The sequence below is a fragment of the Protomyctophum parallelum genome (assembly GCF_964188405.1).
Source record: "Protomyctophum parallelum genome assembly, chromosome: 15".
In the NCBI taxonomy this organism is placed as follows: Eukaryota; Metazoa; Chordata; class Actinopteri; order Myctophiformes; family Myctophidae; genus Protomyctophum; species Protomyctophum parallelum.
This window is the reverse complement of record NC_139710.1, coordinates 16,586,011-16,603,545: the sequence shown is the minus strand read 5'-3', so window position 1 is coordinate 16,603,545 and position 17,535 is coordinate 16,586,011. Positions and strand designations below refer to the sequence as shown.

The 17,535-nt window shown below is 43.9% G+C and overlaps 1 protein-coding gene across 1 annotated transcript in view; it reads left to right on the top strand.

The window, feature by feature from the left end:
* Positions 1 to 14,561, top strand: part of plcxd3 (phosphatidylinositol-specific phospholipase C, X domain containing 3) — a gene marked incomplete at its 3' end in the record, with an annotated part of 18,156 nt that extends 3,595 nt beyond the window's left edge. Inside the window, exons 2-6 of the mRNA XM_083783820.1 lie at positions 8,257 to 8,513; positions 10,871 to 11,044; positions 11,966 to 12,141; positions 12,591 to 12,692; positions 14,408 to 14,561. Of these exons, the coding sequence (XP_083639946.1) occupies positions 8,257 to 8,513; positions 10,871 to 11,044; positions 11,966 to 12,141; positions 12,591 to 12,692; positions 14,408 to 14,561 (863 nt within the window). The remainder of the gene's footprint in view (positions 1 to 8,256; positions 8,514 to 10,870; positions 11,045 to 11,965; positions 12,142 to 12,590; positions 12,693 to 14,407) is intronic.
* Between the last annotated feature and the right edge of the window lie 2,974 nt (positions 14,562 to 17,535).

Sequence of the window (17,535 nt, the reverse complement as noted above, 5' to 3'; positions counted from 1 at the left end):
TGGTCCCAGGGGGAGGGGTGGGTGGGATTGTTTGTTGTTTGTTTTTGTGTTCCTTTTCTTTTGCTGTTGTATGTGTATTGCTTGTTTTGTTTTCTTTATTCATTCATGGTGTTAACATGTTTGATTGTGCTATTTTGTCTTAAATAAAAAAACATTTGATAACAAAATGGATGTAATCTAATTAAATATGAGTCTTTTCTAGGCTGACGAGTGATGGACATAATGGGATTGTGCTCTGGCTATTGTTGGACCTGCTACTGTAAAGTGGTGAGTGCCACAGTACACACTGGCTGGCTGTGGTTGAGACTGTGGCGACACAGAAAGAATGGAATGATCAGCACAGGTGGGCTGCCACAGATAAACCTGCTTCTCTGTGGCACTGTCAGCAAACAGGCTTTGCAGCAGTGTCTACTGGTGGAATGTGCCGTTTCTAATCTGTGGAGTGTGGATTAGAATGCAATGTGTGGCTGCTAGGGTTTTGTTTATTTGTTAGCACTTGCTTCTTAATGTGTGGGATTGTGTCTTAATTTTGACTTCCTACTGTCACGGTCCGTGACTTGTTATGTTTTCTTGTATACCACGTTCTTGGTTTTTGTTATTGTTTTACCTTTCTGTTGTCTTCCTGTTTTTGAAGTATTGTGTTTTCCCTGTGTCTTAGTTCCAGTTTCACCTTTTATTTTGTAGTATTGTTTTGTGCCTTCCTGTCTGCCCCTGCCTTGTCTAACCTGTATTGTGATTAGTCTTTGTTTTCCACCTGTGTCCTCTTAGTCCCCCAGCCAATCCCTGTCTTGATTTTGATTTTTGTTTCACCTGTGCCTAGTTAGTCTGTCTATTTATACTCCCCTGTTTGTTCAGTTCCCTTGCTAGTTCGTCACTTTGTGTCAGTAGTGTTCTCCTCGTGTACCCATGATTTAACTCCTAGTGTACTTTATGTACTTCAAGTTCCTTGTCAAGGGTTTAAAAAAAAAAAAAAAAATGCATTGAAGCTCATCTGTCTGCTATTGGGTCATAAAGCTCCTGCCTTTGCACTGTGACACCTACCATATTTAGCTTGTTTGCAATGAATATAGTCAAAGATAGGCAATCTGTCCAGGAACTGAAACCTGGTAGTTGAAATCAGAGACATCGTGATCACAGCCCCACAGATTACCTGATCAGATTGCCATGCATACATGCCATGCAGATTTGCATGAGACTGGATATATATTTTAATCAGACAGTATATCCTTTGGGAGTAGAGAGGCTTTTTCAGTGGCTAATGCTGTACAGAAAGAGCCCATGAAAGTATGGCGTCAGATCAGTCTCAAGATGAATGAATCCACACAGGGTGATTCAAAAACTCACACACATAAAGACACACTCAAAGGGAGCCCAGCAGCATTATGGTTTCACCAGAGACAACAATGAATAGCATACCTTAGGCCAACGGTTTGAAGCTGATGAGGGAGAGCACTTGTTGTAATGCACAGTAAGTGATCCTTTGGGGCCGGTAGTAGAAAATACATCGCATAAGAATTAAGAAGCATCCCCTGGACTTCTGGTATGACACCAACGAGAGCAGCAGCATAGAACAACAGCTCCCAGCAAGGTCTACTTTATTTCCCCTAAAAACTAACTATATTCCGAAATATAAACACAAAAATGGAAGGGGGAGACAAACGAAAGGCTAAAAGTGATAAAACGACCACCAGATCAGAAAAGAAAGGCAAACAAACAACGTAGAAGAGTTGCGACAGCAACGTGGACCCGGGGCTAAACGCACCAGTGCCAAACGCCATGGCGTGCCTACAATCAAGTATGGAGCTGATACACGCGGATATAAAAGCCATGAGGACCGAAGTTAGGAAGGAGTTGGAGGGCTTTAAAGAAACTCTTTCCAAGCAAATGTGCAGACATGGCAGGCCTCAAAGAAGACTTCAACAACAAACTGACTAGGCTTGTCACCGACCTACAAAGCACCGTGGACAACGCGGAACAGACAGAGCGGCGGGTAGCGAGCGTCGAGGAATGGAGCTCAGACGCCAAAAAAAATAATGAGTTAACTATACTACAAGACCACGAGAGATTGCAAGAGAAGGTATTGGATTTAGAAACAAGGTCTCGACGCCAGAACCTGCGTTTATACAACGTCGCAGAAGACAGCGAGGGGAATAACATGATTGGGTTCATTAATAACTTCATAAAAACTGAGTTAGCACTGGACATTGACCTGGGCATACAGCGCTGCCACAGATCCCTCGTTCCCAAGCCACCGCCACCCCCCGTTCAATCATCATGTGCTTTCTGGAGGACAAGACCAAAGAGCTGGTACGTAATACAGCTTGGAAGAAAAAAACTGTCCTACTGAATGGCAAAAGATTGTTTCTTGATAATGACTACCCTCAAGAAATACAGAAGAAGCCCCGATCCGCCTGCTCCTTAAAAATAAAGGAATCGCCTTCCACACCCCCCCTTGACAAAACTATGTGTGTTTTACGATGGGGTCGGTCGCCCCCACGGGAACCAGCACCACTTTCATTGAGAGGCTCAGGGTGCCTTCTCCCAACTCCAATCCATCTGGAGATCAAAACAATATAGCCTTAAAACGAAGATGCTCATATACAACAGCAATGTCAAGTCTGTTCTGCTGTATGGTTCTGAGAGCTGGAGAGTGGTCAAAACGGACACTAGGAGAATAGAAGTGTTCCACAACAGATGCCTCAGACCGCAGAATAAACTAGAAAAAGTGCCCTTCTGGGCACAGGTCTCCACCAGGATAGGAATGTAGGACATTGCAGCTTGCCTTCATCTGGTGGTTGGATAAAAGGGCAACAAAAGTAAATTAGAGGTAAAAACACTTTTCGGCCAGTTATAGCGCCAGCGCCACCTTGAGGCTGAGTTGAAATTGTTCATGTGGCATTTCTTCCTCGGCCTAGTGGGAATGTGAGTGCACAATTTCACGGAAATCACGCGATGTGGAAGCCAATCTTAACCAATCAGGATGGAGTCTGAGAAATGTGAAAGACCCGTTTTGTTGAATGGCTCTAGAGAGACTGTGTACCAATTTGCGCGATGTTTGGACAAAATCTGTAGGTGTACTGTGCAAAAACTTGTTTTGCACAAAGCGGCCTCCTGGTGGCGCTATAACAGGCCGTTCTGGAAATTCTGGGGCAGAGGTTCATCGTTGGCATCCAGGGAGTGTGTGTGCAAAATTTGGCATCGACCGGGTTAACGGTGCCGGAGATTAGCTGCTCACGGACACACACACGGACACACGGACGGACACACGGACGGACGGACGGACGGAGTGCAAAACATACTCTCCCTCCATGCCTTCGGCCTGGTGGAGACAAATATCAAACAATGAACTGTACAAACAAACAGGGAGCCGGAGCATTACCAAGGACATTACACACAGACGCCTGAGATGGTTAGGACATGTACTGAGGATGGAGCAGGACTGCATCACAAAGGTGGCCTTAAGATGGAAACCACCAGGCAAAAGAAAACCTGGGAGGCCCAAGACCACCTGGCACAGAACTGTGACGCAGGAGCTGGAACAGATTAACCTGTCCTGGGGAGAGGCGCAACATGCTGCCAGGGATCGGATGCAATGGAGAACGCTCATTGAAGCCTTATGTCACATAGGGGACGAAGAGGAGTAAGTAAGTGGTCAGGACCTTAGCCGTGAATCTATCAAACCCATGTGGTTAGATCACCCGCCTGCCACTTAAGCCCCCTGAACAGGCGGGATGCAACCTCAGATATAAACACCATGAGCTCATGGGAGAGAGAGAGATGAGTGAAGATGATTCTAAAGCTGCATTCAGACTTGAATATATATATATTCGCCTTGGTTTGTCCGTTTGTGTTGCGCCAGGTTGCGCCACGCCCGTTTGCACAATTCTCGTCTTTGCATTGACTTTGTATACAATCGCGCCACTCTAACCATTCAAGTCTGAACGCACCTAAAGAGCAGCAAATGGATAGTAAATGGAGACTTTGTGAAATGATTATTATGAGTATTTTCTATAATGATATTATCCATTCAAATCTCCAGTTAGCTGCAAATACATACCCAAGGACAGTTATGGCCCTTAAGTGCTTGACTAGGTACACATCCTGCCAAGATTCCTTGCACTTGCCACTAGAGAAATACCGTAGTCTTCTATTCATAGCACAGCATTGATTTTTTTGATGGACAGTCACAGTTGTGACAGTTGCAGTGCGGACTGCAGAAGTGGACAAATTGTTGGTCTGTGCACAAAATTAATGTGGGGGCCACATATGCGTACAGTATTGCATCCCAGGACCCCCGGAGGATGACATGATTGCGTTCTTTGTCAATTTAGTGAGTCTAAGGATGCAGGATGCATCTATTTGCCTGTAAAGGCCCTTTTGCCAACCCCCCCAAAGGCTGATAGCCTGAAAGTACCCAAGCTTTTCTTGGCATAGAGGGGCGGATAAAACTGGCGCTGGAAACCGACGCCAGCTCCCTATTGGATCACCATGTGCCCGCTTTCTTTCTTTCTGTTTCTATGTTTTTTCTGTGCATCTGCCCATCAGGATGTTCGTGCCCCACTTCAGGGGAGCTAGACAGTTTTTCTGACCGTTTTAAGGTCATCCTCTGGTAAGGTTGCCATTATTTCTGATCCTAATGCTACAGTTGCTACAGCCTCCCTGCCTTTTGACTCAGCTGTCTAACCTGCTTATGGTCACTCTTTGGGCTGGCTGCCATGACCTGGCTCTAGACTACGCTGAAGGTCACTGTGTGTGTGTGTGTGTGTGTGTGTGTGTGTGTGTGTGTGTGTGTGTGTGTGTGTGTGTGTGTGTGTGTGTGTGTGTGTCTGTGTGTGTGTGTGTGTGTGTGTGTGTGTGTGTGTGCGCGCGCGCACGCTAGAGATGTGGCTGTGTACAGTATGTGAATATTTATAGGAGTGTGGGCCCACTGCTCTGTATGTGTGTCCGTGCAATAGTCAGACATTAGTAGACAGAGAGGAATAGAGATTGAGAGCATAATGCATAATGTGTATGCACACACATGTGTGTCCTTTTCTCCCTTTGTCATTTAAATAAGGTGCAGTCCAATCCATCCTCTTCCACAGGTTCTGATCCACACCGCCTGATAGAGGCGCCTATCTATAAGGGCTGTCACCGTGTCACGATTATGACATTTTACTTTTTACTTAATGAGTAATTCTTTGTATGCCAACTATGAGATTTCTCGTAGTTTCCCTCTACACCAGCTGTCTGCCAACTACGAGATATCTCGGGTCTGATTTTTAAATGTCTGAAAACATGAACATTTTTATCATGGAAATAATTTTGACAATTATGCATAAAATATTATTTGTATGTCATAATTGTGACAGGCCTACCAATTTTACCTCTTGCCCAACCTTGAGATACTGTAGATACACATGATATCTGGTTGCCATAGCACCAGGTCATTTTCAGCATTGACCTTAGCATTATGGCAGCTTCAGGGCCTTTCCATATCCAGGGGTGGGGTGGGGAGCACCTCCATATACTGTAGAATAGATGCCATGACGAGGCTTCAAAAGCAAGCAATGTTTTTAAAGACTTGTGCATTTAAAGCTATAGAAAAAGATCAAATGAATTGCCAGCAACCACAAAAACATCCTTCAGGTACTATTTAAATAACGTGGGCAGAAAACTAACCCTTCTTCAGCGTTATACACTACCAGAATGGAAATGTCTCTTGATAAAAACAAATAATAGTCCATAGGTTAGAGACACCTTATATAGTTCATGTTGATCATCTTTTATCTCACTCACAAAAATAAATCAGGTTCATTGTAAAGCGTAATGTAGAGTTACTTGGATCAGTAAACTGCTACATCTGTCTGGGATCTGTTTTGGGATGTCCATAATTATGGTTGATGTTATGATGGTAAAAATCATGACAGAGCTTACTATCATGTTATGAGGAGGCAGGAGGAGGCAGGATCCGTAACAAAATACTGTAAACAATCAAATATCTCAAGAATCAAGGTACGGGGGCATGCAGTCACTTCACCGCTAGAAGGTCCTGGGTTCATTTCCCACTGGGGGCATGTTTGCATGTTTCCATGTTCATTTTGTGAACCTACCCTAGGGTAGGTACCCTCACAAAAACATGCCGTAATCCTGGTCTCTTGGAATAACGTGTTCCTTCCACACACTACGTCCAACTGGGGATACTCCCCCCTGTCCGTTGAAAAGAAGCGGATTGGACTTCTGATGGATTGAAGGAAGCACGAGGTCTGTCCGTTCCTCTCCCTAGGTTGGCAGAGGAAAATAAAAAAAGAGGTACAAAGTGAAGTCCAGCGTGCTTCAGCCTATTGAAGGTAGAAGGGCTTGTCGATGCTCAACAGGGAAAACTTGAATCAGAGAGAATAATACCTGGGCACTTCAGGAGAGACTACCCAAATAAAATACTGGAGCACTCGACTGGTCTTTTTATTATTTTGCAGGGATGATGTGACAAAGATGTCACCCCTGCAAAACAATAGTGTGACCTTTTGTCACATCACAGATTTACAGGTGTAAATAAGTGGGTGAAATTTGTTTTTGCATAAGCCTTCCATTATTTTGTTATTTTTTCAGACGGGTAGAGCATGGAAGAAAACAAGTCCGTTTCAAGTTAAATGTTTCAGTTGACAGGCCAGACTGGTGACAGGTGCATGAATGGATTAACGAGATTCCCACTGCCCCAACCTGCTATCTAGCTAAACCACAGCCAAGGGAACGGGCGTGCAGAATCAGTGGGGAAAGAAGACCCTGTTGAGCACAACTCAACCCAGTCTGTTCCAAAATCTGGTGGTCTTGCCCTTGATACTATGATACTACAATATCTGAGCATGTCATTAATAAGACCTCATTTAAAGATAGCTGCCCTGAGAGATAAGCAAGAGAAGCTTTTTGGATACATACGGACAGACTTTGCCTGAAACGTTTGAAAATGAAAAAAGGTCAAATCTCTGCCAGGAGCCACTAATAACACTTCACTTACACTGACCCGTGAACGTCACTCTGCAGTAACGCCTCTGTCTCTCTCTCTCTCTCTCTCTCTCTCTCTCTCTCTAAGCAAAATCACATGTCACATAGATACATTTGTAGAACAAACATCTGACCCACCATAATCAACATAACACAAAAAAGCCTTGTGTCCATTGTGGTCCCTTAGTATGACGTAGTGTGGTGCTGTTGAGTACATGAGATGTGTAGAGTTCATGATGTGAGTCCCTGAGGGAATGCGCAGGTGTACTTGTACAACAGGTTGTTTTGTTCACAGTCGGCAGGTAAAAAGTCAGATTCCATTAAGCGCGGTAGATGTGGCACCTGCACCTGATCGTGGCCACTGTAGCCAAAGCTTGTGATTCTTGTCATTCCACTGACCAGAAGCATTTCAAGAAGGTGCTTGCATAATTACAAAAAATTGTATGGATGTGAATTTGTCTATGCACATGAAGGCTATATTGTAAATATAATGGCAAACAAATATTTGCAATGTGGGTTGCTGTTGGTGGTGAAATGTGTTTGTTGATTCTTTGTGGCCGATTCCTTTCACATTAAAAAATAATATATAAAATCACACTTGTGTAAAGTGAGGGGCACTCTTATCATCGTACATCATCATACATCACATTCCATGCTCAGCCACTCAAATCATCACAAATGTCATTCCAGCCAATCACTTTTGGTGTGTTCACTTTTCTGCCCTCACTTTTATCTTCAATATGTACTTTGCTCAGCCAATCAAATCATCGCTATGGGGTGAGCAGCCAATCACAAGCCAATGTTTGTGTTCACACAAACCCAGAAAGCTGGGCATAGGAGGGGCTAGCGCCCCTCAAAAAAATAATGATTAATGGACTACTATCAGAAGGCGCTTTATTGCTTTTACAGGTTAAAAAAGTGTGTGGAATTTGTTTTTGTGCATAGTTCCCATCGTGTCATTGTTTTTGTGCATAGTTCCCATCGTGTCATTTTTCCAGGAAAAAACAGGGAAGAAGAGAGAAGGGGGCTAAGGAGTAGGAAAAGAAAGTTTGAGTGCTTTTACCACAAAAAGTACAGATAAAGGGTTTTCTTCTGTGTGGGTCTCACTTAGACATTTACAAGCTTTTGCCACAAACGGTACAACCAAAAGGTCTCTTAGCTCATTCACAAGCTATGCTACAAACTGTACAACAAAGACCTGCACACAGTCTCACATTCCCTCCACAAGTTGCAACTAACATACTGTACATACATACTTCCTTATTATTCCCCCAGGTTCCCATGACTCATTCAGCTTCTACATTGATGAGTCTTCTCCAGTGGGTCCGGAGCAGCCGGAGACAGTGCAAAACTTTGTCTCTGTTTTTGGCACGGTGGCTAAGAAGCTAATGAGGAAGTGGCTAGCTACACAGACTATGAACTTCATCAGCCAGCTGGAGGCTGGGGTCCGCTTCTTTGACCTACGCATCTCCACCAAGCCACGGGATCCAGACAACGAGCTGTACTTCGCCCACGGGCTCTTCAGTGCCACGGTCGGTACAGAGGATCTGTTTGATGTGTTCAGCATGCATGTAGTAATGTAACATGTGTGGTGACGCTTGCCTTGTTGTGTGGTGTGTGTGTGTGTGTGTGTGTGTGTGTGTGTGTGTGTGTGTGTGTGTGTGTGTGTGTGTGTGCGTGCGAGCGTGTGTGCCCATACTATTGGTGGTACATTGATAAAGAAAGGCCCACAAAGTCCCCCTGACCTTTTTGTGTTATCCTTTTAGTCGTAATGTCTGACTGTACGTCGTGCTGTTTACAATTCGGACTAATACGGTATTAAATCGGCCCTCCCTTTGTGACATCTTCAGAAGCACACAAGTACAACAGGAACAGGTACTGTACAGGTACAAGCAGGAAAAACACTGAGGCATAGGAATTAATTACATTCTAAATGTTAATGACTTAATGTTTTATGTTCACATGAGTAGTGCTCGGACCAATGAGAAACCTTAAAAGTAAAATGCAGGTATAACATTTCCCGTTAGTGTTGTGCCTTGCTCAATCTGGGAACCCATTCCCAGTTTGGCTCCTCTCCTTTCTTAGGGCAGATTCACACTATGGTCCCGGATGCGCACTTTGCAGATGTTGTGGTAGTGTGAATGATGCATACCATTCCCGGGAACAGATTGCCCAACCGTACCCGAGATCGCATCAAGTCTCGGATACGGATCGCTGCAATGTGAGGAGGAAGTGAACTATAATCATATTTTATTATTTTTATAATGACATGTTTTTTTTACCTGGGTTGTACTTCTGGTAGTTCTACTTGAATGTTGACAAAGAATGATTGATAATCCTCTAGTGTTTGAGTAGCACAGCACGAGCCGTGGAAAAAAACTAAACTAAAAAAACATGCGCTTCAGCTAGGACAAACATACCAAGGGTTAGTCAGTGACATCACTGTTAACAATAACATACCAAGGATATGTACGTGACGTCACCGTCAAACAGACGAGAGACAACCTTACATTGCGCTGTTTAAGACCATCAGTGCACACTGCTTTAGTTGTGTATTGTTGTTATGTTATTATTATAGCTCAAGACAACGTCAGGAACACAGCCAAACTTTATTATTCGCTCTAAACTCTGAAAGTGACTCTTCTTCTGTGACATGACATTTTCTGTCTCCCAAAGCCCCATAGTCCACAGCGCCCCTCTGAGGCACATACATTGAATGAAGTGTACCTGGGTGCGCTGTTGAATCTCAGCCAATGTGAATCATGGCCAGGCAACCGTATTTGGGAACGGTTCGAATCAAACGGACTCAGTCTGTCTCAGTGTGAATCCCCTATTAGTCTACTTCCTTCCAGGTGCTTCCGTGTACTGTCTACCGTGCAATACCCGTTGTACCCGTGTCAGATTACCTGTCTGTGTCCCTTTTATGCCCATATATGTAGATTTCTATATCTGTCTCTCTGTGTCCCTTTATTCATATATATGCAGTTCTGTGTCAGGAATGCCCAAATATGGAGTGTTGTGATGTCAGAACAGGCCAGCTCCATATATGGAGCTGGCCAGGGGCCCTGTCCAGAGCCCGGGCAGAGGCCCTTTGTGGCGGTTCTGGACAACCGTGGGACCGACCGACTCGACACCGAGGCACTGCACTCTAATTTGAAGTCGGCGGGGCGAATGGTTCTTGAGTTACATGGATTACAGACGTACACACACACACACAGAGACTTGATGCATTTATAGAACGTTTTCATAGATAGATAGATGTGGGTTGAAGTGGTTAAAACTTTAAAAATGGTTAAAGTCAAGTCAAGTCACCTTTATTTATATAGCACATTTAAAAACAACAGAAGTTGACCCAAAGTGCTTTCCATATAAAAATTACATCATAAAATACAACATTTAAATAAACGTTTAGCAATACAAAAATATATAGAAAAATACAATATAACAACATTTTAAAGAACATGAAACAACAAAATAGCCTACTAATTACAAAAAGGTTTAAAACATTCACAGGACGGAGCTGAAGGCAATGGAGTAAAGGTGAGTTTTTAGGGAGGATTTAAAACTGTCGATGGTTGGGCTGGATTTGATCTGTAGTGGGAGACTATTCCAGAGTTTGGGGGCAATTACTGAGAAGGCCCAGGCGCCTTTGGTTTTTTGGCTCGTTTAGGGGACAGCAAGGGGCAATTGGGGGGTTGACCCGAGTACCCTGGAGGCTGGAGGTGCAGTGGCATTAAAGTGGCATTAAAAATGCTATGTTGAACTTTTGATGTCCTTGCAAGTATAATTAATAATTATACAAGTGTGTGTTTGTGTGTGTGCGTGCATGTGATGTGCGTGTGTGTGTGTGTGTGTGTGTGTGTGTGTGTGTGTGTGTGTGTGTTACCAGGTCAGAGAAGGTCTGGATCAGATCAGTAGTTTCCTTTCCTCTCACACCAGAGAAGTGGTCTTCCTGGACTTCAACCACTTCTATGGTGTCCAAAACATGCACCATGAGAAGCTGGTCACCATGCTAAAGGAGGTGTTTGGAGACAAACTCTGTCCGGTCGTCTTTGCACAGGAAGTATGTCAGCTGACCTTAAACGGCTAACTATATAATCCACAGCACAATCTTTGAAAAAAAGAAAGTACAGTTTTTTGCTCAGGAAGTGAAGACTAAAGGCAATTCAGTACTTCAGATCTTTTTACACTCCAGATTTTAAAATCTAATATAATAATAATAATAATAAGGGTAAAAACTGATTGGATTCAAACTGCCCTTTTGTTAGGGAGGAGGCTCCTGGTTAAGGAATGGAAAGCCACCTCTGCACCTGTGCTGATACTGTGGTACACCTCTCTTGGCCACTTGGCTGTTTTAGAGCGATTCTCAGAAATTGCTGGATAAGTTCGAAAATACAATTTGTAATGGGGTCAGTATCATCCTTTGCTGGGCGTCTGTTGGTGTTTTCCGGCTCTGAGAAGCAATGATTTACTGGATGGGGTGTGGAATAGAGAGGATAATCTTTTCTCTTATTTTTTTTAATACAGTTATATTAGGCATTTTGTATATGACATAACTTCAGAATATCATTGACAGATAATGAGTAATTAAGTGATATAAAATGAAAAACATAATAGTGACAGGTAGTGTAAATGTTCCAAATACAACATATAATAAGAAAGTTATATAAATGTGATAAACAAGAAAAAACTAAAAACTGTTAACAGTGACAAATATAATCTTTTCTCTTAAGTTCTATTTATTCAATCAGTGATGCTGTGGGCTTCTAGGCGTATTTATCTTGTATCTACTTGTATCTAGGTGTTTGTGTTTTGTTTGCTGTCTCTGTTTCAGAAAAAGAAAATAAAAATGGCATGTTGACACTGCCACACTTTTCTAATACAATTATAAATCACAAAGAAAGTAGTATTTTACTGTGTGTTTATGTCTGCATCTTAGCCAAATCATCCACCCTAGCTTCTCGGCTTCCCCTTATATCCCCAGGTGACTCTGCAGTATGTATGGGAGAAGGATTACCAGGTGTTGGTGTTCTACCACAACCCCATGGCTCTGGAGGTGCCCTTCCTGTGGCCGGGTCAGATGATGCCTTCTCCCTGGGCCAACACCACTGACCCAGAGAAGCTGGTGCAGTTTCTCCAGGCATCCCTCACTGACCGCAGGTCAGCGCCAACATTTTACTCTGTGAAATTATGTACAGTATGTTAGCATGCCAAACAGTGTTGGTAAGTAGCGAGTAACACGTTAAAAGTAAACCGTCGCTATAATATTATCACAGCGTTTTGAGTAATAACATTACAGGAATGTGTTCAAGGGTAGTCAGGTCATTGTATCAGATAAAGCACTGCAGTATGATAATAACATTCCTTAAAAAAAGCTTGTACCTGAAGTGCATTCACATGAAATCACATTTGTTTTTCGGTTAATGTTCCCCAAATATTTCCCAGAAAAAATGGCTAATCTAGAATTTAACTGATGTTTCCAGGACATTTGTTAGAATAACATTTCTTCATTTTATTTTTCCTTTTGTTTTGTTCTTACTTTACCTCTTGGGAATACAATTGTAACTGAGATCATGACAAAATATAAATGTTGAATATATCTCCTGCAGGAGGAAGGGGAACTTCTTTGTCTCTCAAGTGGTCCTAACACCCAAAGCCAGCACTGTGATGAAAGGAGTGGCAAGTGGACTGAGAGAAACCATCACAGAAAGGTAATGTAACACTTTGTTGACCCTTCGTCTCTCTAGGTCGTCCTCAGACAAGCCCTCCATCATCGCCTCCAGTCATCCCGGCTCTCCATACAGCTTGGCCAGTTCGTTGGTACTTTGCGCTCCTGCATCTTTCTTAAGTACATCCACTTATGTTGGTATGGGACGCTCTCGTGACCGATGCCTGTGTGTTGGTTCCCACAGCATCAATTTGTTGGCTGGCAGCTCTTGATGTATTTGGCAGTGTCTCAGTGGCCTGAAAATTAACTTTAAAGTTGTCTCCACGTTTTTGGTGTCCTGCAGTGGGTGGACATCAACCCATACTGTACTGTATGTTCAGGCCGCAACTCAGGCCTAACTTTATATATTAGGTGTTTGATGCCCACCGTCCACCCAATTTTAATTTACTATATATACACGTATCAGCGATGATATGATGATGATAAACACATTTGGAATTGTTTCGATTTTATAACAATATTTGGGTCCTGTTGGGTTGCACAACGTTTCCAGGTGTTTGATCCAGACGTCTTTTGAACAGCTAGCTGCTAGACTTCAAGGGGACTCCTATTATCGTCCTTCTCTTTCTCTCCATATCCCTCATTTTGAATTGAGCCAACAGCAGAGCCATCCATTTTATGTCCTTGTGAGGGCTGTGATCCCAGCCCCACAGTGAGATAAGACTCCTCTAACCCACACTCACATTTGCATTCTATTCTAACCTCTAGTATTGACATTTGCAATGATTATATTATAGTATAATGCATAATACACAATCAGTATTTGAAAATGGCAACATATGGGGCAGGGGGTGGAGTCAGCTGTGATGCAAAGGGCCAGACCAACATACTTGATTGAGAAGGGGGAAATTGGGAATTGTTTAGGGATTCCAGTTGGCTCTAATTGCTGTCCACCCCTTTGTGTATTTATTGGTTTGGTCCATCACTATATAAGTCTCCCTCATGTGTCATTTGAACAAGTCTGTTCATGAGTTCATTTCCTGTTTGGTTCAACATTATTTTCATTTAAGTTATGTTATGTTGACCTCAAGGGCCCTACCACTTAGTTGTTGAAACTTTTGTTAATTATTTGTTACTTTTGACATTAAAACAAACTTTGAGTTTGAAAACCTGTGTCCTCTTTAAGCTTTGACTGCTCGGTCCCTCACAGTCCTTCAAACATCACCATTCAGGCTATCTTGCTACGAATGATGGCAATCCAAACATGAAGACACATTCTTTGTGCTCAAAGTGTTTTTTTGGTCACGTGTAAATGGTAAATGTGCGGTTGCATGCCCGAATGTGTGTGCTGCTGTATTTGGTGTGTGTATATGGTGGGTGCTGTATATGGTGTGTCTGCGTTCATGTTGTACACATGCGCAAGTGTGCTTGTGTGTATTCACGCATGCATGTGACCCATAACAATTTCACAGTGATGTGTGTGAGTGTGCGCAGATTTTTAATATATCTACTTCAGCTATTTGAAAATAGCTAATCTGCAAGCTCACAACGCAATGTTGTGAATTTATGAATTGGACAAATTTAGAAATGTCTTCAAAATGTGTCTATGAGTAATTTGTACTTCATTTTGATGTGAATACTTTTGTACTTTTACTGAAGTAAAATATTTAATACAGGCCTTTTACATGTAACAGAGTATTTCTGCAATGTGATATTGCAACCTTAGTACTTCTTCCACCACTTTTCGTATCCTCCCAGGGCCTTGCCAGGCATGATGCAATGGATCAGAGCCCAGAGGCCTGGCGAGAGTGGCATCAACATCATCACGGCTGACTTTGTGGAGCTGGGAGAGTTCATCAGTGCAGTCATCACCCTCAACTACCACCTGGAGGATGATGATGATGCCACCTGAGGGGAGACGGGAGTGGGCGACTGAGAGCACAGTCAAACCCTGCGCCAGAGGCTGGGCCTGTGCTTTCATTCTTACAATTTGGTGTTCATTTCTGGAAGGGGGGAGTAGAGCCTCTCCTCTCTCTTTATTTAGGGCTATTGAGGAAAGACGAGAAAGAATGAGTGATTGAAGGAAAGTTGCGTTGGGGTAGAGAAGGAGGGGCAATGATGAAGATAAGCAGGAGGATTTGTGTTTCGTCCCGTTTGGGATCAAAAGGGCAATTAAGGTTTTTCAGTGACATTTCTTCCCCCTTTTCCTTGACCTTGCATTGGCTGTAAATAGAACAGCTTCACGATCAGTCAAATGCACTGTTTCTGGGCTTTACTGCTTCGGTATAGGGAAAGTTCCTTCGGAGCACATCAGCATACTGATGTAAAATGTACAGGTAGAGGTAGATGTTCTTGGTATTCTAGTGACAGTGATGGTTCTTTCAGCGGTTATTCTGTTTCAGTGGCATCAGCCAGCTCTAAATTAGTGGTCAGTCTGTGTATCTTGTTACGGCTTACATAAATGCTGGTGTTAGTAGCTACAGTAGACGTTGTTTTGTCTTACTTGGAAAACTTACTTGAACATACAATTGTCTTTAATGCGTCTCTCCATCCCTGGTCAGATCACTGCATGGAGGCATGCATGGTGCGAAGGTGTGTGGATGTGGCCTCCTGAAGCTTGAATGCATAATGTATTTACAGTAAGATATATCCCCAATACATAGCTAGGCAGGGCGGTTTTCCATTGCATGGTATTCATGAGTGATAAGCTAGTTGAAGCAACCTATCCAAGGCAGTCTCTTAAGGGAGTTTCTGCCAATAACAGCCTCGTCTGTAGTCAGCATACGGTCTACACATTGATCACACATGTCTGCACAGTGGGGACCATTGATAAAATTCCCGCTTCCAAAGCCACCACAGAGAGAGAGGTACAAATGCAGAGGCAAGGCTAGATGCAGTAGTGTCTGTCCACTCCTATAACACTCCAAGTGGCACTCCTGCAGATTCTGACAGACAATGAAAAACACATCAGTGTTGTACAGAAAACACTATGTTCAATATACAGTATCTATGTAACATTATGTACGTAGTTGCGTAATATATCATACTGGGGGTACAACAATGTGCCCACCAGACACATTTTCTCAAATGAATGCCTTGACCTCTGTTAGTGTGTGTTGTAATTAATGTACCATTATTAATATACATAAATTATCACGATGAGGCATTATGAGATCTATTATGGTCTTATGTTTTTCACAATATCAGGTGATGAAGGCAAGCCTATTGCTGCTGTTAGATGTGAAAAGTTAGTTTATAGACAAACAAAAAAACAACTATAACCTAGTGGGTTTGGACATGAACAGAATAGGCTGTGCAGGACATGAGATGAAAATGCTGGTCCAGACTCAAATGTGCCCTTGCACATGATAGAGGACTGTCTATTCATTTCATTCAATGAACACCTCAATTTAGACATCAGGCATTCAACTACAACTTGAATATTGGTAATTTGGTATCTATCGTCATGCTAGTAATATTCTCTCTGTATTACCCCTTAAATCTCCTTTTCTCTCCTACTGCAATATAGTCTGGGTCATTGCCTAGAAGACAAACCTCAAACACCTTTAAACATTACAGAAACAATTTGAGAGACAGCAAGATCCATTCACGGCAGAGACGTATAGGTCCCAACGTATTATCTTCCGTCGTGGCTTATTATTCAATAGGTCGCGGTTTAAATATGAATTCGTCCCGACGGTTTAATAATTCGCCCCAACGGTCGGGGCTATTTATGAATCCGTCTGCGTTCGCGACGTATTTTATAATAGGTCGCGGCGGTTTGATAATAATTCGCCTCGACGGTTTATTTTTCGTCGGCGTATTACAACTCGTCGTGCCGTATTAATTAGTACGTCGAAAGGGTGCATGCCTTTCCCCATGGAGAACCTGCAGGGCAGCAGGCCTTTTTACGCGCGCATCGTGCCCGGGGATCGGCGCACCACCGCGTGCGCCTCGCCGGTCCGGTTCCGTGGAGGGATGGCCCGACCCTTGTCCGTGAACCCCTGGGGGGGTGGGGGGGTCCCCGTGGACCCTTGGGGGACGTGCACGTGCACTGTCAATCAGCGCAACGCGTTGTGAGCTTGCAGATCGGCTATCGCGGACTCACGCTGCATTTTGCGTTGTTTCAAAGTCTTTATAGTTTTGACCAGATTTTAGTGTGCTTGCCTTGTGGCTTGTGTGTGTGCGGACACTGCGGAGGGGTTATTGTCACGTCACTATGGAGCATGCTGCCGCGCTGCTGAAGCAAGTCCAGTCTGGGTGAAATTCACATCGGAAAATTTATATAACGGCGCCTGAGCCCGCCCGGCCCTGGGCCCGTTGGGCAGTGACAAAGTCGGCCCGGGCCCGGCCCGTTTTGGTGGGCCGGGCCGGGCCGGGCCCCGACGGGCTTGCAGGTCTCTAAGTCCACACACACACACACACATGCGGTCCACGGGGACCCCCCCGGGGTTGATCTGCTCTTTTCGGTGCGCAAAAGAGGTGAGAGCTCGGGAACGCAGGCTCGCCTGGAGACGGCGGAGAGCTTCACGGAACCGGGCCGACGAGGCGCACGCGGTGGTGCCGGGCCCGGGTGCGTGGGCCGATCGCCGGGCACGATGCGCGCGGAAAGGCATGCCTTTCAATACCACCAAATACCAAAGGCAACCTATTACGTCGCAAACGGGTAGATATAGCCCCGACGAGTGCCGCGAAGAGTCCTCACGCCACGACGGATTCTTAACGCTGCGACGAATTATTATTAAGTCGTGGCGAATTATTATTTAAGCTGCGACGTATTAATCAATAGTTGCGACGCAAAATGATTAAGCCCCGACTTACGTTGTACGCCGTGCCCGTTACGCCATACGCCGTGAATGGATTTCGCCCCACCTGGAGAATTTACC